Here is a 25,542-nt window from a genome sequence, read left to right on the forward strand (position 1 = left end):
GAGCATGCAGTCCCAACATCATGAAAATATAACGCAATAATGGAATACTTCACTCTGATATACACTAGATGGTGCTCAAGGCTTGGGGAAAATTAGAGGGATTGTATTGTGCCATGGAAGCAAAACCCTGTGCAGAGACTTCCCACAAGCAAAGGAAAGGAGAATTCTGAATGCAACTTTCACATGCACACATTTTCAGTGTACATGGCATTTTACATAGCTATGCGCAAAGAGAAAAACAATATATATATGTACAAATGCAGTTGTTTATGCTTTTGTTTTCATATTCAGTTAACTATAAAAACTGGAAAAGCAATCAGAATCCATGCTGAGGGATAATTCAGTGAAAAGACTTAATTATGGCTTGTTTGTTTGTTAATGGAATTTGATGAATGGAAGAATCTTATATCATTCAGACTATTTTAATATTTATTAGGGACTACAACCTGATAGTAACATTTAGATATTTTAATACGGTGTCTTCAGTAATGAAAATGATGATATCGGAATTGCTTTTAAAAAGTTTTACATTTCATACTGCTAAATCACAAAGTAAAGCACAAATACCAGAGAAATAATATAATCTGTCTGTTAGCAAAAACAAATTGCTTATGAGTAGGGTTTTTTGTATTATTATTATTATTATTATTATTATTATTATTTTCTTACCAACCTCTCTCCATGAATCAAGATGGGGAACAACAACATATTCATAGTAAAACATACACAATCAGTTTAAAACATATAATGCATCACCCAGTTAAAAATCAATTTAAAATAACTTATAAAATGAATACATAGTCATACAACCAATACATAATTTAGAATTCATAATGTAAAATTAGCTGGATTTAAAATTAGCTGCTGGAAGAGACTGGTCTTTAATGCTATTTTAAATTCAGACATTGTATTCAGGTGATGTGGCTACAGTTAAATAGATAGCTAAGAAATACACACTTTAATGTGTATTGTGTTTCCTTCTCTGACCCTCTTTGAAGTGTTTATGCCAAAAGTGAATCTCATTGTATTTAATGCATCATAAATTAGAAGTGTAAATCATGGGATGAAAGCAGTGTTTCCCAAATTCTGAACTTCCAGGTATTTTAAACCACCTCCCAGAATTCCTACTTATAGGCCAAAGTAGCTGAGGATCTGAAAGTTAAAGTCCAAAACATCAGGAGGGCTAAAGTTTGGGAATATCTGCACTAGAATCATTAGTAGGGAGCCTTTTGCCTTCCAGATGTTTTGGACGACAGCCCCCATAAAATCCAGTTAACATAGGTGACAGGTTTGGAGGGAGTTGGCTTAAAATGTCTGGAGTCAGAGATCCCCATCCCTACTGTAGAGGTAACTACTATAGAACCATACTTGGAGCTCCTTTTGATGGGGCAATTATAGATTTAATTGCACACAAACCCCTCCTCCCCCCGCCCCTCATATGCAGTTCAAAGATGAAGTATCACGGAGCCCTTCACACAACGCAATAGTACTTCTGGCTGTCATCTGTGGTGTTTCATCATTGAACTGAATTAGAATTGTTGAGAAACAGGAGAGAACAGGAGTTGTGGAGAAATTGTCTTCTTAGTGCCCAATGCACCTGGAAAGTGCTTTAAAACATGTGGAATGGGATCTGTCAGACTCACCCATGTTGAATTGTTTCAATGACATGGAGGAATGGGTGTTCCTACGGGCACTCTTCTATGTTCCACTTCTTTTACAAAATCCTTCTGCATGAGCCTGGAACAGTACATTTTATTTAATTAATTTTATTTAATTCTAAAAAATAACGCAATTAACAGGAAGTGACTGGTGATTATATGTTTTTAATGATTTTTATATGGTTTTTATAATGTGTGTCAAATATTTTAATTGTGCTTTATTACTATTGTGACATCAAATTGTTGCCAGTTGTAAACCACCTTGAGTTGCCTTTGGGCTGAGAAATGCAGCATAGAAATACCATAAACAAACAAACAAACAAATTGTAACACATCACCATTTTGCTTTCACTGCATTTTCTCCTTCATAGTAATCTAGGTTTTCAAAAATGCGCTGTTACTAGCTTTAAAACTTTTTTTACTAACTGTAGGAAGTCTTAGTGCTTATGAAAGTTCAGGAACATTTTATGATAACCTTACAATTTTGCCTTAAATTTTAACATGTCCTTATAAGTGTTCATATCATATCGGTGGCCAAACTTATGATTGTAACTATGAAAGAAATGTTAAAAGTGTAGGGAAGACCTTAGATAAGGTTCATAGTGTATGCATTAGATATTGTTCATGCGCACTTTGCAGTAGAATGCACAGCTCTGAATTCTATTGAAACTTGAAATAAACTTCATCACTCTCTCTACCAGTGTTGTTTGTAAGTAGGAGTGAAAGCACTCCTAGGTCCTGATAAATCCTTTGACCAAAGTTATTGTTTGTTGTCTGTTTGTATTTATGTTCACTTTCAGGCATATCCTAGCTTGATGTCCCATATTGGATATGTCAGAGCTACCCAACTTATGTATCTATGGGTGTATATCTTATACAATTCTCTGTGTGTGTTCAGATGAGCCAAAGAAGCATTTAAATGCACTAGAAGCTCTGTTGTGTCAATGATGGCAGCAATGGGTGGGGTTGTGAAGAACATCTGTGCATGATCAATCGTACAAGCAGGAAAAGCTTTGCAGTGGGCACTATCCAGAAACACACTGGAGCCCCTGTGAAAGAAAGGGATTGGCCTAATGTTCTAGTGCCTTCCTCCTAACACATTCCAGAGAGTTACAAGAAAGCCCTGTTTGTATTTTAAGTTGCATAATTTCCTATAAAGTCCCACTAGCTTTCTGTTGTTTGAAACCAAGAAATGTATTCATCTCTTATGAAATGATCCCCCACTTTGTTTGCTGTGATGCCATGGGAAAAGAATGTCACTGGAAATTTTTGCTCACTTTGCTTTTTTTCCCCTAAGATCCATTGCTTTTTTGGCAGGCCAACGAGGGCTGATATACTTAATTTTGACACAAAGGAAGAAAAGGTAAAATTTGTTTCAGTTCTTTGTCTGATATTCTTGGCTCTAAATTCTGTATCTGCATCAGAATCTTAGGGCAGCCTACAGGGTTTCGATTCTTTGGCATACATTTTAGTGTGAGATGTAATCAGAGCTTGGGAAAGTTCCTTTTTGGACTTATAACTTCCTGAATCCCCAACTTGGTTTTCCAGGCTTAGTGGAAGTAGAAACAAGAAGAAAAGAATGATGATGGGTCAGGACATGTTATGCTCTGATATGTTTGCCTCTTTTAGGAAACAGTGTCTCCATAACTGTTGATACAAAAATTGACCATAGTGTTGCACTGAGAGACATAGAGAAACCTGGAGAGAGCATTTAAAAGAAATCCATGAATAATCAAAAATGCAAAAAAATCAAATCTGCAAATGTGTATATAAAAGCCACCTTTGCAGCCAATCCTCCCAGTCAAACTGACAATTGTCTCTTCTTATTGATGATCACTGGACTGGAATCGTTTGCTTTGTTTCTTGAGTGAATAAATTCTGTGTCATTATATTAGCTAATCAATATTATATGTTTCACCACTATAAATAGAAAGTGAGGTGAAATGCAAATAAGGAAAAGGCTGGGCATGATAAAGTAATGCTTTCATTTTTCCATGAAGGTATCAACGCTGTGTAATCATACCACTTTGATGCGACTAGCTACCTTGCCTACATCCTATAGAATCCTGGAAATTGTAGTTTTGTGGACAGAAAACTCTAGAGTTGCATTTATTTATTTATTTATTCTATTTATATCCCACCTTTCTCTACCCCAAAGGGGACTCAAGGTGGCTTTACAAATGGCAACTATTTGATGCCTTCAGAGAACAAACAATTAAATACATTTAAGTTAAAATTAAAAATTTAAAAATCAGAGTTAAAATGCATATTAAAACATATAAACATTATAATCACTATCTCACACTGTGAGGCCTTCTCACAGATTGAGACCTTTCTCCCACTGAGGCAAACTATCACAGAGGCCTACTAAGCTACAGGCACACCTGCTTAAGTTGAAATGGATCTAAGATCACAAGATAAATAGAAATTCCATGGTAAAAAGTCTATTTTAATAGGATTAAATAAACTCATAGACTATAGCTCTAGCTATTATTATTAATTCTATGGGCACAATATCCCCATAGTTAGAGGCAGTATGTGAAGAGAGGCTCTATGAGATAGCTCTTAAACAGCCAAAGCATCAAGTCAAAATTATTCAATGCGCTAATGTAGCATGCCAACCTCAAGCAATGTTATTGTAAGCATATATTAATTGCACTTTATATTACAATGTTCAGTGATAAACATGGCAATGCAGAATCATTGGAAGAACTGGGAATAAAGCAAGCAAGCTAATTTGTCTACACGAAGCAAACTCTATTATTTGCAAACAAAGTACTACCCAGCAACAATAAATGAAATATGCAGAAAAACTAGAGAATTTCTAACCAAACTACAAATTCTGGGATCCTATAGGAAAGATGGGCTTAAAGCAGCATTAGACTACTTTCCCATAACTATATGTAACAGCTCTGGAGAATTTCAGTGACATGATAGTGGAATGGAAAATCTGTGGGTGTTTAAAAGGATAAGCATTGGACCATAGAAGGAGCAGTGCAAAGGTCTTGAGACCTCTGCTCTATTTCTAGGCAATTTCCCCATTCTTTCTTGAGCAATCTTGTTCTTCTTTCTCTGTGTTACAGTAGAAATGCTGGTATTTTTACAGCTTGGAATGATGCTGCCGATTAGCCAAGCAGCTTGCATTGGTGGCACAGGATGTAATAAAATCTTTTGTTCTTGATCACATGGCATTTTGAAGGACAAGGTTCCCATGGCTAGTGGCTTAACTATCTGCCAGTTTTACCTGAATTTCAGCATCCTGAATGTTCAAAGTGACACTTTTTCCCAGCTAACATAATCCAGAAGAGCAAGCAGATTTCACTTTTCTACATAGCGTCACTACCCCAGTACTGTTGAAAAGCTAAATAATTGCTGAACTGAAACTTTCTGCTGTGTTGTATGGTGCATTTTGTGTGCATATGAGATACATATCCAGACCATGAATTCTCTATTTTTTCATGTCAGGAATGACTTGAGAAACTGCAAGTTGCTTCTGGTGTGAAAGAATTGGCCGTCTGCAAGGACGTTGCTCAGGGGATGCCTGGATGTTTTTGATGTTTTACCATCCTTGTGGGATGCTTCTCTCATGTCCCCACATGGGGAGCCGGAGCTGACAGAGGGAGCTCATTCAAACCTGCGACCTGTCAGTCTTCAGTCCTGCTGGCACAAGGGTTTAACCCACTGTGCCACCGGGAGCTCCATTGTTCTAATGAGTGTCCTAATACTACTCCCAGTCACATAGTGAGCCTACATATGGCACACTATTTCTAAAAATAAAAAGATAGCCAGAAGAGGCAAGAAGTTAATGAGACCCAAAGGCCTTGATGAGTAGCCAAGTTTTCACACCTGAAGGAGATGAGTGTTGACATCAATGAGGCCCCCAAGAGAAAAGGAATTTCACAGTTGAGTTCCCACAGTTGAGAAGGCTCTCCCATGACCCAATGTAGTATTTCCAAAGAGTCTGCGAAGGGAACAAACAAATGGAACCTAGAGGCCACAAACAGCTCAGGGGCTACACTTTCCTTACCTTTGCATTTTTAAGCTCTTGACATCAAATGGTTGCACAGAATCAGACGTGCTCCTCCTTTCAGTTTTACTCAGATGGGGAGCACTATTCATTAACTCCCTTGGAGATTTGGTTTAACACTATCTGAATCTGGTCCTGGGAGAAAAACCTGCTGCAAAAAACTCCTAAGGGCAATTTGAAACTGGATCTGTAACCGGTATGGATTTAGCTTATCTGTTTGTCTTGTTTTATGGGACTTCTTTGGTGAAAACATAAAACTAGATTCTTTGTCATAAAGTTAATCTGAACTCTGAGCTTATTGTGATACAAATCCTGCATCTTTATCAAGATAACGTTTATCTTGATACAAATCCTTTATCAATGCAAAATACTGGTTTTCTCCTGTTGATTTTTCTCAGTTATTCTTATTTTATTTTTTATTTATCAAATCTAATCCAATATGTCCTGTGTCATTTCACCAAAATCCAGTTCTACCCCCCTCCCTTCTTCTTTGTCCTCATCCAGTCTTTCTCCGTATCCATTTGTATTGGCATAAAAAATGAAATTCTAATGACACTAATGGTGTTAAATGTACTATTTCCATGGCTCAGAGCACATTTTGGGGTTCACCACTATTCTCCTATGTAAAGTTCTCATCAATTACCATACCATTCTTTGAGAGTAAATGTGCCAATGGTATGTGAAGCATCCAGACATTGAATCCTTTCTTTGTCATGGAGGCCCAATGTGGTTTATGCGTGGCTGTCTCTGCTCACCACAGAGGACAAGGTTCAAACCCAAACTTGTTTTTACCTGTCTTTAACAATGGCACATTTCAATGACAGTTTACGTGAAGGGAATGTTAGATTTGATTTGCCTTATGGTCAAACTTCCCACATTCTGAATCAAACTCTGGGTTAAAATCTGTTGTGTATGTTGAAGAAAAAAATGACTGTATTGATTTATTATCAGGGTCACAGTTTGCATCTTTCTGTCTCGCATACTCCAATCCCACCCAAGTTACGCAGTTGTTCTTCATACTGTACATTCTTAAACAAATCGGAGAGGAATACCAATTGCTGTAGGTAATAATTCCAAAGAGAAAACTGATCAAACTAGGAATGGGTATCCCTTGTCCAAGAAAAATCTATGAAATTCGTAAGGTTGTCATAAATCAGCAGCTGACTTAAAGGCGCACACATACAAAATTCACTCAACATGGTCAGATTCATTTTTTGTGGAAACTTGTCAAGTGGGTTAAAGCGCTGTGCTGCTGAGCTTGTTGACTGAAAGGTGGCAGGTTCGATTCCGGGGAGCGGCGTGAACGTCTGCTATCAGCTCCAGCTTCTGCCAACCTAGCAGTTCAAAAACATGCAAATGTGAGTAGATCAATAGGTACCGCTCCGATGGGAAGGTAATGGTGCTCCATGCAGTCATGCCGGCCACATGACCTTGGAGGTGTCTGCGGACAACGCTGGCCCTTCGGCTTAGAAATGGAGATGAGCACTACACCCCAGAGTCAGACACGACTGGACTTAATATCAGGGGATAACCTTTACCTTATCAAGAATTGCCCTTACAGGGCTCGGATTTTGGTCCAGGGATATGATATTGGTTTACTGAAAAGGAGAGGTAGTCTGAGCTCAGCTTCCAACTCAGCCTCATCGCCTTCCAGCTCATGACGTCTTGGGTTTAGGACACACTTCAAAGCAAAGCAGAAGTCCCTTGTAAATAAGCAATGCCTTGTTTAATCCAGCCAATGTATCTTTTTTATGTGCCTTTCTGCTGTTTGAGGTTTGGGGAATTTAAAGCTATTTAATGGCCTACTTAAACTTCCTTCCTCAGCAGTTGACGCCTATAGATATGCAAAAGAAATGACTGGAGAAATTTCAGAATATAAAGAAGTTTTTTGTTCCCAGTGTTCCTTATGTCATTGCTAAAGGATGCAAATGTCAGCCGCAGGGGAAGGGCACAGAAGAAAAAAACCTTTCACATCATGGGGGAATGTTCTCTTTGCCCTTTATAACCAACAATTCTTTGATCTCTATGCATATGCCTACACTGCCAAATAACAGGGAGTTTTGACAGTGTTCTGAAAGGAAAACAAAAACCCAAAAAACACAAGATGAATGTTACATCAAATGTCTTCTGAGCCTCACCACATTTTTACTTCTTTGACTACAGACAAGAACAGCTGTCCCATTTCCAAAGAGATCTGACATCAGAGTTCATGGGTTCCTTCGAGTGCAGGAAATGATGCTCTAGATTTCATAAGTGGTGCCTGCTGTGATGCTATAGTTGCGTGTTGTGCATAATGGGCCCTGGAAGGAGGACATTTCCCTTCTGGTGACATTGTGGTTACAATTTTCAAAATGCAGACATTCATTGTGATAGTCCCCACAGCCAGCCCCCACACCACACTTTGTTCTTCTTGTGTGCCTTCAAGTCATTTTCCAACTTATGATGAACCTAATACTGGGCTTTCTTGACAAGCTTTGCTCAGAGGGAGTTTGCCTTTTTCCTTCGTCTAAGGCTGAGAGAGAATGCCTTGCCTAAGGTTACCCAGAGGGTTTCCATGGCCAAGCAGGAATTCAAACCTTAGAGTAATAATCCAGCATTCATGCTGGCTCTCTCTACACCATACCACAGGTGTCAAAGGCAGTTGGTTGGTCCCATATCAACAGACCATTATTTGTTACATAGTATGCATGGCATAACTGCTATGGAATTGCACTAATATAAGCTAATTATTTCCTGCACTTTCATGATATCCAAAGACAGCTGACAGGGAAAGCCAGAGCACTGCCTTCCTTTTTGCCTCAAAGACAAGAGAGCATCCTTTCCTCACTTGCCCCATATGCAATGAATTTTATTTTAGTGGGGGTTGCCAGACTGAAAACTGGTGAGGGCTCCTATACTTTTCATCGTTGCGCAGAAGAAGAAATTCCAGTGGATGTAGATGTCACACAACAAGAAAATAAGTAACACCTGCTAAATTTCACTTTTTAACACAACTACTAAGGGTACAAGCCCCTGTTTCACTCTGGCAATTGTAATTGAATTGTATCTTACCATAGTTGAAGTAACTGAATCTTACAGTTGAATGGAACAGCATTCTCTATTTTCCCTGGGCACCATTTTGGGACCCCCCCCCCAAGGAAATAGCTGGTGGAGGTGTTTTATTTCTTTATTTATTTAGGGCTTTTATATCCTGTCCTTTCTCAACCTCCGCAGAGGGACTCAGGACAGCTAACAGAGTGGCACCCCATGGTGCCCACATCAAAACATAAATATACAATTAACAGCAATGTAATAGTAACAACAATATAAAATAGTATAAATAGTATAAAACTGTATAAATAATATAAAAACAATATAAAAACAGACAACAAATAGTCAGTGGTCACTGATTTAAATCATTATCCAAGGGCAGTCCATCAGTTCTAAATAAGTCAACATGTCAGTAGGTCAGCCTATTCTCCAAAGGCCTGATCCCATAGCCAGGATTTTACTTGTTTCTGGAAGGTCAAGAGGGATGCAGCAGATCTAATTTCAGTCGGGAGGGAGTTTCTTAGCCGGGGGGGGGGGGGGGGGCACTGTTTGTATTCCACTAGATCTTCCAGTAGTTCCCCACCATTAGAGACCATAGGTCTATCCTTTGAAGATGGAGAATAATAATTATTTTTATACTCTGCCTCCATCTCCCCTAAGGGACAAGTCCATGGAGCACAAAGTGAAAAACATAACACAATAAAATAGCATCAAAACAAAACCAAATAAAAACAAATCACAATAAAACATAACATCCTAAAAACAGTACCATACAGAACGATAAAAGTGCTGAGAACTACTGGGAGATCCAGTGAAACAGATTGTCAACAGCTATTTCCTGATGTCATCACCTCTTTGTGCTTAATGGTAGAGCTGGCTTTGCTCAGTGCTCTTAAAGGTTATTCTTCTTTTGCAGTTGATTCTTTAAAGCAATGGTTCTCAATCTGTGGGTCCCCAGATGTTTTGGTCTTCAACTCCCAGAAATCCTAACAGCTGGTAAACTGGCTGGGATTTCTGGGAGTTGTAGGCCAAAACACCTGGGGGCCCACAGGTTGAGAACCACTGCAAAGTATATGGGTATTCAAGATCAGTGGGTTGTTGCAAAGTATTCAAGATCAGTGGGTTGTTGTAGGTTTTTTCGGGCTATATGGCCATGTTCTAGAGGCATTCTCTCCTGACGTTTCGCCTGCATCTATGGCAAGCATCCTCAGAGGTAGTGAGGTCAGATATTTAAGATCAGATTTTTAAAACAGCTTTGACTTTATTACCCTTATCACAGAAACCTGAAAAGGCACCTCTACCCATATGATTTCTTAAAAGAAATGGGGCTATAGTTATAAAACCAATGCAGAGCCTCAGGGTGAAAAACCTCATAGCTAAGGACAACTTTCATCAGCTGATGTCTTGCAAGTCACACATTTGCAATGACCAGCTGCTAGCCTCTCTTTAATTTCCTCCTAGCGTCATCTTTTGGAACCATTTCAAGAGCAATTGCTGTGTGACATAAGGCTTTCATTATTGACTCTCAGTTTTATCTCAGACTGAAAGGAATGAGGATGTAATGGCCAAGTTCCTTGCCGTTTGGATTGACTGAGTAAGGAAGCTGGGCATGTCCAGGCTTACATTTGTCAGTCTTTTGCCTCATCTGTTTTGGTGGTGGGTGGATTAATGTCAGTGTCCTTTCTCCATCAAGAACCAGTCATTACATGATTTTTTCCTGGACTAGGATTCCTCATCTCTGACAGCTTCAGAACATTCTTGATCACACAGACAGCTATTTTCCTATAATCATGAGAACATGGGCTGTCCTTGTCCGAGGGTAGTTGAATTTTGCTATCCTGGATATGTAAAGCAAATGCATAACCTTTAACTGTCCCAGTTTGGCAGGGGCAATCACAATTCATTCTCTGTTGTTATGCTTTTTCAGCTGCTTTAAAATGTTCCAGTTTCTATCTACTCTGCCCCCCTCCCCTCTTAAACAGGTCAAAGTGCAAAAATAGTTTGCTTTCACTTAGGTTAGGGTAAGGACAGGAAGGGTGGAATCTTTCTCTTTTCTGTAAACTTTGGCAAAAGCAAACTGCTGCAGTCTCTCTTATCTCCTGTGTTCCTCCTCATTAATAACTTTTCCAATCTTGACCAATCACCAGTTTTACCTGGCCACATGTGTCCCAGATTTCTTGTGTTAAATTTTGGAGGATATACAAATGAAACTTCTGTTGGCCCATAAGCATGCTGGGTTTTGTTGGACCCAGGCATGTAGCCAGGAGGGGGGCTTGAGGGGCTTCACCCCCCCCCCCCGAAATTCTCATGGTGGTTCACGAAAAGGCCTTACTGGTGCATTATTTAAACTGTTATGTTTATTCATATCATGATCTGATCACCATGTTCAATATATCCCATGTGCATGGGGTATTGGGGTAATGATACAAAAGGTTTGCTAGGGTAGACCCTCTTTCACTCAGACTCAGCCCCCCCCCCAAAACTCAGCCCCCCCTGAACCCCCCCTGAAAACAATTCAGCCCCCCCCCCCCAAATCGAAATCCTGGCTACGGGCCTGGGGACCCCAAGTCAGCAGTGCCTCCTTGGTCCTGTCACTTACGATACTGAATTGGTCGACAAAGAGTGTCCTGAATCTTCTATTGGCTGAGTAATCGCAAACTTTCTGTGAACAAACCTAATTCGCAACGTAAAGACAAAGTGCAAAGAACTGTTTATTGTAAGGAAAATAAGTAATCACGTGACTTGGATGAATAATGTTCTTTTTCATTTTTGAGGTAGAAAAATATCTCTGTATTTTGTTCCTTGTTGTGTTTCGTCAAGTTGTTTCTGACTAATGGCAACCCTAAGGAAAATTTAGTTGTATTATTTGTGTGTTGTGAGCTGCCAGAGACTCCTGGGGGGGGGGGGGTATAAATAAACATTGTTGTTGTGGTTGTTGTTGTTGTTATTGTTACAGGGATTTCTTGATAGGATTTCTTCAGAGAGAGTTACTTTTGCCATCCTCTGAGCCTGAGAGATATTGCCCAAGGTCACCCATGGCTGAGTGGAGATTCAAATCATGGTCTCCAGAGTTGTTGTCCAACATGCAAGTCTCCACACTGTAGATGCAAAAGAAACTAGCACTCCAGGTTAATGATGCTGAATTATTAGGCATGAAATGTGCACATCCTCCCATATTGTGGTTAAGGATAACTAATATGCTTCTCTTCCAGTAATTCAGCCTACATTTTTTGGAAAATTGAGCTTTGACATCAGCCAGCAACATTTTGCTACTCTGCCCTGCTTTGGAAACAGTCTCCTAAAAGATGCCAAAATATTCTATTTGTTTAATGTGGGATAAGGTTTATTCTGGTCTTACCAAAGGGGATATTGAGTTTAGCAACTTTTTATTGTTTTTATTTCCTCACTGGAAAAATGTTGTCTTCAGTTTCATCACTTACTGTGTCTGATTATTTCTTTTAAGGATAAGGATGCAGATGTTGTTGCAATTCAGTTTCCTTTAGGACTTGCTAGCCTGGGCAAAAAGGAAAATTGTTGAAAAATTGTAGTTTGTTGATACCTGGCCACAGGTCCCTTGTTCCTGGTGTATACCTTTCTATTCTCACTGACACTTTTGTCTTATGTAATGACCAAACACAGCAGAAGGACCTTGCCTTCTTTATTTAGCAAGCAGGATCTTGAAGCACCATGTTTCCTAAACAGGATTGCATGTTGCTGATACACAAGCTAATTGTTGCCCAGGACTGTGTCCATAATAGTGTGATTTCCATCCTCAACTTACTAGCTCCATCACAAAGAGTATGTTTGTCTTACAATATTGGCCTGGGTCTGTATTTACTGGAATCCCTTCACCTAAAGAAATATAATTTGCAAGAATCAGAGCATTTCTAATATAAGTACAATGCTTGGGGTTTCTAGGGAAGATGAAATGAACAGTTTCCCTTTAGTGTCGACAAGTCCAACCATTTTTTTTCAGAGGCAGTGGGATTTAAAAGTTAATGTAATAGGTGGAGACATGTTGGGCTTTGGGAAATGGATTCACTGGGCTGTCTTGCCTCCAGGCTTCTGAGGCCCCTTCTGTACTGCATATAATTTAGATTAGCAAAGCAGATAATCTGCTTTGAACTGGATTATATTAATCTATACTGCCATATAATCCAGTTCAAAGCAGATAATGAGTTTATATGGCAGTGTAGAAGGAGTGTCAGTGAATCCCTTTTTCCTAGTTTCAACAGACCTCACTACCTCTAAGGATGCTTGCCATAGATGCAGGCGAAACGTCAGGAGAAATGCCTCTGGAACATGGCCATTTAGCCCGAAAAAACCTCCAACAACCCAATCCCTTAGCCGTTGGCAGGTTTCTTCTATGGAATCCGTCAGGCCACATAATGTCACTTCAGGTGCAAGGGAAAGGAGACTATTATCTGTTATCGAGGCGTCATGAATTGATAATAATTGTGGATTTTGCTATTGTGTATGATGTGTTTTTAACTGTTTATTGTTGTGATAACCTGCATTGTGTAAACCGCATTGAGTCACCTAATTAGGCTGAAAAACGCGGTATAGAAATAAAGCAAATAAATAAATAAATAAATATTCTGATAGAAAACATTAACTGTGGCCTTTACCCTATGCTTTGGCCAAAAGTGAAGCCAAGGTTTAAGCTTTCAGATTCAATCACTAACTTGGAGATGGTTGGAAAAGAAACTCTTGATTATTGTACTCAGTTTTAACTCCCACATAGAAATGGAATAGGAAATGGAATGAGACAGTAATAAATGCATGGCAGAAAATCTCTATTTTTATATTCATGATGATCCCATGTTATAGTTCCATCAACCTGGACTAGTGTGAGTTTTCGGCATCTTGAATTTGTGGCTCTCTCTAAAGAAATACATAGTTGAATGAATATACAATCAAAAACAGTACTTGGAAGCATCTCAATCTACTATGAATGCAAGCTTTATGTAGCTTTGTTTTGAAGTAGGCATGAATCATTAAAATTCTGTTTGTACTTTCTTCTTGAGTCAAAATCAAAATAGAAATAAGCAAAGAATGAATCATTTTCATGGGGGGAGATATGTCCTTTTTCTTGAATATTGATTAGGCCAACAGGAAGTACAACATCTTAAAAAGAAAGTAAATGAGCAGTATCTGCATATTTCTCCCCGACTCTTTCCTTGGAGTCCAGCAGATATGTTGTGAAGTACCTGTAGGAGAATTCTAATTGAATTTTGATCAGTTTGCATTATCAATATTAGTTGCAACTTCCTGTGACAGATAAGTAGAAATAATCAATTCTGTATGAATTTATAAATAATTTGCTAAATAAATCTCAGACAAAAAATACCCAAATTAGCACATAAATAAAATATGCTCAGGTTAATGACAGGAAATGAAATAAGGAAATGGCAAGACAAATGAAAACAACAAACAGAAGGAAAGACAGAGGAAAACAAAAGGGAAAGTAGGAGTGGTGGAAGGACAAATTAAAATTAAATACCATCCACCCATCCCTATATTTGCAGATTTTTCTTTTAAAGATATGATTAGTCATGAGTTTGTAGCTGATGCTTCACTTGGTCTACCTCCTTGCCCCACTCCTTCTGCTGCCCCTCCACCTCTCTGTCGCTGTCCAGCCAACACAGTCCCCTTCCATTCCTTCCCTCCACAAAGCCTCATATAGGTTTCCTTCCTCTTACTAGGTTACATCATGACAGAATAAATAAGGGAGAAAAGAAGAAAGGGGTTTAACACCTCTCAATTAAACAATAATTTAAATAATTATGGAATTACATCAGTGCTGGAACTCCAAGTTAACAGAATCACTATAGTAAAAATTATATCTAATATAGCTGTCCCCTTTTGTTATAAAATTTCTTATTTAATTGATATCTTTATTCATTTTAATTAGTTCCTATCTCTGAAAATTATTGATTCCAAGTCACTTTCTTCAATAAATCTAATTTTTGGCTATATGTTTTCCATGTTATTATCTTGTTAAGCCTACAATTCTTTAAAAATGCAATTTTCGATTGCAAGATGTGCCTTTCTACACCATTACCAATTTAGCTTTTTCATTAGGTTTTAAAATATATATTCTACCCAGAAAAAAATATATTCTACTCTGACTTTTGTTGATTTGTGGAGAAGGCCCATAAAATTGTTTTAGTCAATGATGGTTGAAACACAGTAAATAGCTACAGAGTACAATATGTCTTCTGCAATATAAATGTTTACGCAATATAAATGTCGCGTATTCATTGGTTTATATGTGGGTTGTACATATCTGCGTAAAAGGACTTCCACTCAAGTCAGTCCTTGCGTGGTGTCTTTGGATATTGTGTCCAGTTTTGCACAGACATCCCAATGATTCAGACAGCACAGTTTATCTTTGGAGAAGACGTGAGACATGACAGTCTGTGTTATGAACAAGATCTCATCCTAGCTATGTGTAAACACAATGCCATTTAGCAAATAATATCCCTAAACACAAAATTGTCTAGCAGATTATTAGGCAGGACAAAGGTGTGGAGGCAAAGTGGGGGGTTAAATCTGTAGGCTGAAGATGTTGTCGTTTCCGCACATGTAATGGTGGATCAATACAGTGCAGAAATGAGGTACTTTACATTACAATTGTAAGTATTTATATAATTGGGAAGATTTTGAAAAGTATTAAGTATGTTTAAAGTATTACATTAAGTGTCAATCCAAGGGCCCAGAGGTTACTAGCTGCCGCCATAACTGCAATGTCCCATTTCTCTAGAGTAAACAATTATTTTAAAATAGGAATGGGAAACCTATGGCCCTCCAGAGGTTGGACCCTAGCATTCCTTGCCAGTAATAATATCTATCTTTGGAGAGGACCTGAGACATGTAAACAAAATGACCAACCTAATTCCTGCCCCTGCCAAGAATGTTTGAGGCCACTTCCACATTACCCTACATCCCAGGGTCTGATCCCAGATCATCTGCTTATCCCAGATTATCTGGCAGTGAAGACTCATATAATCCAGTTTAAAGCAGATAATCTGGGATTGGATCCTGGAATATAGGACAAGTGTAGAAGGGGCCTGAATGCTACAAATGTTGGTCTGTAGTATAGTACATGGTGCCACATCACACTAGAGCATGGATCCACTTTAAATTCAGTTGCTGCTTCCTGCAGAATTCTGGGGTTTGTGGTTTAGGAAGGACTAGGGCCTGCCTGGCTGAGCAATTTAAAGCCCCCTCCATAAACCACAAACCCTAGAATTCTGCAGAAAGCAGCAACCAGATTTAAAGTAGATCCATGCTTTAATGTGATGAGGTCTTCCCATCCAGCATGTTTCCATCTCAGCATTACCAGCAATGCATCAAAAGGCATAGTATGAGTCAACACTGAAATCTTATTACAAGTATTGGTGCATGTAGACTTAATACAGTTTGATACCACTTTAACTCCCATGGCTCCATGCTCTAGAATCATGAGAGGTGTTGTTTTACAAGGGTTTTAGCTTTCTCTACCAAAGAGTGCTAGTGCCTCATGAAACTACAACTTTCATGATTATATGGATGTGTAGACTCATATAGTCCAGTTCAAATCAGATAATGTGGATTATCTGCTTTCATAATCTGCATTCTATGGCAGCGTAGAAGGGTCCTATGTGTGACCACATCCCTGTAACTATTTTAACTGAATCCAGTCAGCATGCTAACAAGATACCAAATCTTATTCACTTGGCATTCCATGCACAAATATGCATATATCATATGAGACGTATATATCAGGCCTATTTTTATAGTTTAAAAGAGTAGAGGAGAGGCCAACTCTTTAGAAATAAAGGTGTTTTCTGGAATGCCATAATCAGTTATGTCGCACCTCAAGCTTTCCATTCTTTACCACATAATCTCTAGGACAATCATCACAAGAGTGCAAACAGGATCATCAGTCATCACAGTTGGTTTTCCTGCACAGCTGACAGAGAATGGCATCTAGCATTGGTATGAAAGCTGTGTCAGGTGACTTGGAAAGCTTTAATAAGCTGTCAATATTAACTTTCCCTGAATCTACAAAGAAAAATATGTGTCAACATGAGACCATTCCTTATCTTTTGTATCTGGGTGGATGGAATGTTACAAGCTTCAGACAAACAGGAACCCAGCTAACTCCTTAAATATTGATACTTGCTTTGTTTCTCATCTGTAGGAAATTATAATCAGTTATAGATTTGTTTTCATTAAGCTATTGTGGATAGGCAGCAAAGGTAGTTTTCTCTAGAAGCAGTGGACACTAATGATTTACCTGGTCTTCTGAGTTGCAATAATACCCCCCTTATCTATGGATTTGATATCCATGGTTTCACTTACCCACTGTTTTAAAAAATACCCACCCATCCACCAGAAGTGTTTGTGGACCTAGATTCTGTTGTGTGCTTCCAGCGCAAGTATAGTCAAAATAAAGGGTTCACTATTACCCACACTTTCAGTTATCCAGTTTCCTCTCCAAGGATACAAGGATCATAGTGTATTTATATTCCACAGAGGTTTATGAAGCCTGCCATAACAGCTGAAGTTCTTTTTCCCCCAAATTCTCTCTATAACCAATGGATTATTATCTCCAGCACCTACTGAATTCCTGCTTTCAAGAATATTCTGTCCTTCCATCACATAATTCAGTTTAAAGCCTTCCTGATCAGGTTTGGGAGACTCTTAGGAAAAATGTTCCTGCCAACTGCTGAAAGGTGCAACCCATCCCTTGCCAGAGGTACAACTTCATGAAATTGCAACCATAGTCCAAGAAGCCAAAGTGTTCCTGACAGCATCATCTGTGGACCTAGTTATTCACTTACATACTTCTCTTATCCATTCCATGTCCTTCAACTGAGAGAAGAGATGAAGTGACACCTTTGCCTTGAGGCCCTTCAGTTTCCTACCCAATGCCTCTTGTGATATCCTGAAGGTCTTACCATTGTCATTGGTTCCCATGTGGACCAAAAGAATGGGGAGACAGGCAATGCACTTGACAAGCCTTGTCATCCTCTCTGTTACCCAGATTTTTGCCCCAAAGAAATAGCACCCCTCTGTCATCTTGTCAGGTCCATAAACCACTGCTTCTGTTCCTCTCGGAAAGGGCTCCACACATTTTCTCAGAGAAATGGCAGGGTTCATTCCATGTACTGAATCTTTCAAGGTCACCTGCACGTGGTGATTTTGTTGTGTCTATATAATTTCCTTTCTAATTTAAGTTGACTGTCCTAGATAAAGCTTTGCAAATTCAGCCTTAGGGTTAAGGGCTAAGCATTTCTATTGTTATGTGATTCCCTATTTCTCGTAGTCTTGTAAATTGTAAGGCAAGGTTAGGGAACCTTTGTCTCTCCAGATGTTATGATTTAGGACTCTAATGAAAACTCACCCAGCATTGCCAGTGGCAAGGACTGCATATCTCTCAACATTTCAGAGGAAAACTAAGACATAATGTGGCCAAACAACATCAGTGTGGCTCAAATGGCAGAGGTTTTAATGAGGAAGAACATGCAAGCAAAGAAAAGGAAGCATCGGGCAGCACAAGATTCCTTCCTCTCCTCCCTTATCCCTTCTACGTAGTTAACTAGATGCAAATTACTTTTGAACGTTGAACTTGATTTGCAATTAGTTGAGGACAAAGGAAGAAAATAAAAGGAGTGAGAAACAGAGATGTTTAAAAAACATCTGAGGCCCCTTCTACACTGCTGGTTAATCCAGATGATCAAAGCAGATAATCCACATCTGGTTTGAACTGGATTATATGAGTCTACACTGCCATATAATCCAGTTCAAAGTAGATAATCTGGATTTTATATGGCATTGTAGAAGGGGCCTGGGAAGTAGAATGACAGTTTATTAATCTATATTTTTGCCAAATTGGGGTAGATGGTGGGTATGGAATTATGAGACATTATGGTCTCAAGTATCCCCAAGATCTGCTATAAAGATTAGAGAATGGGTCCCAGTGGAAAACTACAGTGAACAAAAAACATTTTTAGCATACTAATCTGTGCCTGAGATTATGTATTACAGAGCATAGCAGAAATTATCTTTTAGCAGAATTACTCTGCACCTCTCTTTAATCTCCTCCAACAGGCCTTCTGTTTAGCAACTACAGCCCCACCATTTAGTAGTATCTGGAGAGCATGGTTAGAGCAACTGGCTGTGTCCCCATACCCAAGTGCAATCTGATAATCTCATATGTTGAGATCTGTCAGGGTCTTGCAAAAGTCTCAGCAAATGATGCAGTCATTTTGCATCTGGCAGCAGGGATCTAACCAGATATTTCTCCTTTCCCTCTTCACCCACTCTCCACCAGCCACTGAATGGTGGGAAGGGAAACACTGACTAAATGGTAAACCAGGGAAGAGGCTTTTGTTGTCGTTGTGGGAGGAAGACAACAACAAATGCATATGCTTTACTTATATTTGTATATGTCACTAATAGGATGCCAGCCTATATATGATTCCCAAGGATTTACTCATGTAGAGCTGCTAGATACATTCCTATTATTTCAGATTATGAGTTCTATAAAATTCTGAAAAGACGTAACATGCGTTTGGAAATATAAATCTTGAATCAAATTGAAATACACTAGACTGCCTTTTAGGGTTTTTGTTTTATGTGAACACAAGTTAGTCAAGTTGATAAAATATCTTGTGTAGATCTGAAAGCATTAGGAATAAAATTTAAGATAACACAAATGTGTAGATTGGGCTGACATGTTGCAGAAAATTGCTGCTTATTGAAATGTTTCTGTTTGCTCAAGGCTATTTTTGGAGGTTGATCTGATTAGATATTCCTTTCGACTGTTCAAGTTGCTGTCTCCTGCAGTACTTATGCATGTTTTGTCTTTGAAGTACTTCAGTTGTACACATTGCAAAACCTGACTCTCTTGTTTTGGAACTTTAGCACAGTGACCATCTTGGTGAAAATCAAGCATCTCCTTTATTTGGTGTTAGGTCTAGAATTGAATCCTCTATGTTTGCCTTCAACTCCCCCTAAATTGGGAAAGACTTGAAAACACACAGAAAGAACAACATGAAAAAGGCACAGCTTAGTTATTCAAATTTGTTGGGTCAATGTTGTGGCGTAATGTAAAATAAAACACAAGTCGTTCACGTTTGATCGAGAGCACACTCCAAACTCTATCGCTGCTTCTCTCTTCTTTTCTCTAAGCACCAGCATAGATCAAGCCTGAACAAAAATGTAACTGTAACCAAAAAAGTGCCAGGCTTAGCCGTCTCCCCGGGCATTGCCCAACCAAACAGCTTCATGCAACTTATTTTACAATTGACATACACACACTCAGTGATTCCTTTCATGTTCCAACAAATGTAATGGTAAAAGCATATCAATAATTTGGAAATTAATGTTGTATGTAACCCATCATAAAACTATGTTTTACAAAACTTGTAAGGGTGGTTGCTTGCAGTTTCACACTTTAAAAATCCCTTTACAAATACTTTGCTTCATCTTATTGAAGTGAAGTACTAGTTTGTACAGTATACTTGAGACTGGGAATTTGGAAAGCTATATTTCAGCACAATCCTATACATGTGTAGTTAAAAATAAGGTCCATTGAGTTCAGTGCTTAGGTTCGCAGTCTTACTTTCCCAAAAATACTGAATTTAATGGGTGCTATCCTATTGGATAAAACTAAAAGCAAATAATGTTGTATGTACACAATCGCTTTGTCTTAAAAAGAAAGGACTGTGTTTTATGTTATACTTTTACTGTCCATAACAGTTATGTTTGCCTTTCCCCTCTGTTTAAAGAGTTTACTTCCCTTGCTATGTTGCCGTAACTGGATGCCTTCTGTGTACCGTGATTGTCCTCATCTTTATTCCTGCTCAGACAAAGCCACCAGCGGAAAAAAATGCCATCCAACAAAGTGAGTTTCCTTGCTGATTGAAGTGTTTAAAGACTGAAAAAGGAAAATATGGGCTTGTGGGCTAATAAGAGCAAGTATTCTTGCTCTGACTGTTGTGTATTTTCCACTTGATTACCAGAATAATATATATTCCAAAAGTAAGTGTGAGTAGGAGTGAATTGTTATTGGATAACTGAATCAATTGATTTAAAGTTAGTGCAATTCATGGAGAAAAACTGTGAATCTGCTTTTCCCAACCTGCTACCCTCCAGCTGTACCACAACTCCCCTCAACCAATCACTACTCTTAATACCATGCTAGCTGGGGATGAAAGGATGTGTAATCAAAAACAGCTGGAAGGTACCAGGTTGGACCATGGACTAGCAATTGAAGCATAGGAACATCTGCTTCATCAGATCCAGTGTATGGCCATTATCAGCCACTATGAAGTACTGTTTATACCATTATCTTTAGGATTATATGACCTAGGAGAAGGATGTTATATATTGGCCTTCTGCCCTGCCACACCAGGAGATGCTCTTAGACACTTTGCCTTTGTAGATCTTTGTAACATGACAATGTTATAACGCTATATTCCACTTTAACTTCCTTGGCAACATCCTATGGAAGCTTGGGATTTGTGGCTTAGAGAGGAGCCTTTGGAATTCTCAGCCAGAGAGATCTTGGGTCTAACTAAACTACAATCCCCAGAATTCCACAGGATGTTGGCATGGAAGTTAGTGGAACGTAGTGCTATAGGACAGAACCAGCATGCTATAGTGGGGTTGAGCATTAGACTATAATTCTGAAGATCAGGATTCTAATCTCTCATTGGCCACGGAAACCCACTGGGTCACCTTGGCCTACTCACATACACTCAGCCTCAGAGGAAAGCTCTTTTGAACAAATATTGCCAAAAAGACAAATTCACCATTAGGATCTCCACAAGTCAGAAGCAACTTAAGTCAGACACACAAAACATCAACATAGTATTATAACAGTGTAGCGTGATAAGGATCCACGTTTCCATTTCAGCATTGTTTTCTGCCATTTTCATAAATCTTGTCCTCACAAAGCAGAATGTACAAATGTTGCTCATATTTTTGGATCTTCTTTTTTCCACAGAAGATCCAAAAATATCAGCAACATTCATAAATATGCTTCATGTATTCCAGACATAACAGAAAAAAGGTATTTGAGGAGGGACAGTGAATAAATGTTCCCATGAAGTTATGCAACGAGGAAGAGAGAGTGAGAAGCAGTGATGCATTCCAGTACTCAGTGCTAACTGTTTAGTGTTCTTCCTCCTCATACCAAGAATTCACACCCTCTTCAGCTAAGAATGTTTGGAAACTGAAGCTAGAAGCATTCATATAAGGACATAGAAAAGACATGTAAGAGTGTGTGTAGTTGCTTATCAACTTGTGACAACCCCATCAATTACTCAGGGTTTCTTAGGGAAGCAGTACTTAGAAGTGATTTTACCATTTCCTTCCTCTGAACTAGAGTTTATAGCATTCATTAGTCATCTTCCATCCAAGTATACTAACCAGGACTGGCACTGCTTAGCTTCCAAGATAAACAGGATCCAGTTCCTTTGAGGTGTTTAGGCAAATCTAAGAATACAAATTACAACTTATTGAAAACATTTATACCCTGTACAAAAATCAGTGTATGCCCGTTATTACATGAAGTTTATATGAAGATTTATTTTTTAAATATTGGTTAATGTAGGTTACACTTTACTCGAGGTATGGATAGGAAATGTGTGGACTGCAGCTCCCAGCAGCACTAGGGAGCATAGCAAATAGGAATGCTAGGAAATGCAGTCCAATAACATCTGGGAGGTTGCAACATGGTTCATACTTCAGATGTATAGGAATTTAAAAGTGCTTTGAAATCTGGGAAGGTTTTAGTTGACAACTGTACTGACAAATCTTGGAGCAGGTCTGTTGAATTCGCCATGATCAAACTATACATTCAGAAGAGCTAGCTACATGTTATGTGTATAACTACGATTCTTCCTCCCTTGACCCACTTAAATTATTGTTGTCATGAGGTGAATTGAGAAAAGATCACAGAATACAGGAAGAGTTATTCTTTCTCTTCCTAGTTAAGTTTGCCAAAATCACCTCCCTGTGCAGCTAAAATGATATTAAAAGAAAAAAGGGGGAAAGGTATATTAAAACATGATAGTTAAAAGAGAAGAGTATCCGTACTATGAGTTGCATTTACTCAGTAAACTATATAGAATTGCATACACCCAAATAGGTGCCCTATTGTAGGCCAGAGATGGTGAACCAGCGGCCCAGCATGTTTTATTGGACTGCAGTTCCCATGCAGTTCCCAGGATAGACACTAGCCAGAGATTATGGGAAGTGCAGCAGGCCAATAACAGCTACAGGACCACGGTCCCCTTTCCTTGAGAAAATTCCAAAGTATATTGATCTTCCATATTCCCTTGCTTATGTTTAAAGGGGAGTGGGAATATGCACCAAACAAAATAGGAATCCTTTTAGCAGGGTTCCTCAAACTTCTTAAACAGAGGGCCAGGTCACAATCCCTCAAACTGTTGGAGGGCCAGATTAGAATTTGAAAAAAAATGAATGAATTACAATGCACATTGCACATATCCTATATGTAGTGCAAAAAACACTTAAATAATACAATAATTAAAATGAAAAACAATTTAAACAAATATAAACTTATTAGTATTTCAATGGGAAGTGTGGGCCTGCTTTTGGCTGATGAGATAGAATTATTGTTGTTGTTTTTGTTGTTTTTGTTGTTGTTGTTGTTGTTGTGTGCTTTCAAGTCATTTCAAACTTAGGCTGACCCTGAGCGAAGGCCGGGTAAATGACCTGGGAGGACCGTATCTGGCCCTCGGGCCTTAGTTTGAGGACCCCTGCCTTATAGGAAGACCTCTGTGGTTGGACAGCCTTTAATATGCTTGCTTTCCTGGGCTCATCTGGGTTCTTTGACTTTAGCCCTAATTTTCTACTTTTCCAGGCACATCCCAGTCCAGTAGTGTTTTTAACCTGAAAGAAATCATCCACCTAATGAAGCTTCCAGGAGTAATGGATGTCTTTTTAATCAAGGTGTTTTCTGGACTTCCTACAGGTGAGTGTTGTGTGTCATTTTAAATAATAAGAGGCCCCTCAGATATGATTGTTTTTTATGAGTTATTGGGAGGTTTGCAGTTCTTTCACAGCCATATATCAATTTAGCCCCAAGTCATGTTACTATACTAATTCATGATTAGGATATTAAAGTATCTTCCCTAGTGTAGTATAGCTTGTTGGTTAATTGACAAATCATACTAGCCACCATCAATTATTTTCAGAATGTCTAAGGCTGCTGCCAACATTGCCTTTGGATTTTTCTGAGATTTTTTCCTTAATTAGAACATATAACACATTCCTGTAGATGCTATCTTAGCCTTATTTCAATACCATTCAATGATGCTATGATTAAGAAGGCATTGGAATACTGCATATGTTGTGAAAGCCTCCTCTGATATCAAATTTGGCTGTTTTGGTTTTACTGGAAGGAAACAACTTCTATGTTCAAAAATCAACACTGAGCAATAGTGTTTGGGAAATGGATTACAGATCTAAAACTAGACTAAAAGGGATTCGCTTTATTCACTATGGTAGTATTTATCTCATTAAAATCTTGGAGCTAGGCATTTTTGAGATCCTACTTTTCACCTGGAAGCAGGGCCTTATGTCTTCTTTTTCTATGCTCACTACACTAACCAGGGTATGCTGAATATTAATTACCTTTCCCTTGATACCTGAAATTTCTGTACAAAAAAACTTATCTTTATCAGTTGGCACAACACAGAAAGCTTACATTTTGGGAGGTTTCAGCTCCTAGACTTCCTCAAACATTGTGGCCAGTGGCCGTGGCAGCTTGGGGAGTCTGAAAGCTGACCACAGAATCACACTGGAGGACCTAGAGATTCCTAAAAATGTGTTCTCACTAGGAATCTCTAACAACCTCATCCCCCTCCCCACCCACCCACCCACACACACACACACACTAGTTTTAAAACAGTTCTAAGCCTTTGAGGCAATGAAAAGTGTCAGAGCCTATCCCGTGATGCAGGGAGTCTTCCTATCTGTGCCTGACACAATTTGGTAGTCAAACGTCATAAAGAGTCCAAAAGAGGGGAGGATTGAGAAGATGGTTTGAGATATTCCAGGATATTCAGGATATTCCAGGATATTCAGGATATTCCATTTCAAAAGTACAAAGACACGTGGGATAAGAGCTGGCAGAATTACCTGCACTGAATTCTGTCCTACTTACTTAGGTGATCCCTCGTTGCCCGGGTATGATGGCCTTCCAAGTGTAGGGTCTTGGCGGTGGATTCATAAGTGACTGTGGAGCTTGACCCTCATGTTCTTCCACAGTGAAGACATAGGTTTCTAGCTGGAAAGCAGTCCTGGTCAGGGTTGGCTTGACAAGCCTTCCTCTTGGCACATTTCTCCCTTTTGCCCTCCATTCATGCCACTTCAAATTCCACAGCACTGCTGGTCACAGCTGACCTCCAGTTAGAACACTCAAGGGCCAGGGCTTCCCAGTTCTCAGTGTCTATGCCATAGTTTTTAAGATTAGCATTAAGCCCATCTTTAAATCCATTTTCCTGTCCACGAACTTTCCGTTTTCCATTCTTGAGTTGGGAGTATAGTAACTGCTTTGGGAGACTGTGATCTGGCATTCAGACAACGTGGCCAGACCAGCGGAGTTGATGACATAGGAGCATTTCTTCAATGCAATTGGTTTTTGCTTCTTCCATCACACTGACATTTGTCCACCTGTCTTCCCAAGAGATTTGCAGGATTTTCCAGAGACAATACTGATAGAATTGTTCAGGAGTTGAGTGTAACATCTGTAGACAGCCCACGTTTCGTAGGCATATGGTAGGTCTGGGAGGACAATAG

General features: G+C 39.0%; 1 protein-coding gene across 1 annotated transcript in view; it reads left to right on the top strand.

Moving 5' to 3' along the window:
- Positions 1-25,542, top strand: part of SLC22A18 (solute carrier family 22 member 18) — a 78,067-nt gene that overhangs the window by 15,558 nt on the left and 36,967 nt on the right. The window contains exons 6-7 of the mRNA XM_060768390.2: positions 20,499-20,614; positions 23,603-23,713. Of these exons, the coding sequence (XP_060624373.2) occupies positions 20,499-20,614; positions 23,603-23,713 (227 nt within the window). The remainder of the gene's footprint in view (positions 1-20,498; positions 20,615-23,602; positions 23,714-25,542) is intronic.

This window comes from Anolis sagrei, chromosome 1 (genome assembly GCF_037176765.1).
Source record: "Anolis sagrei isolate rAnoSag1 chromosome 1, rAnoSag1.mat, whole genome shotgun sequence".
In the NCBI taxonomy this organism is placed as follows: Eukaryota; Metazoa; Chordata; class Lepidosauria; order Squamata; family Dactyloidae; genus Anolis; species Anolis sagrei.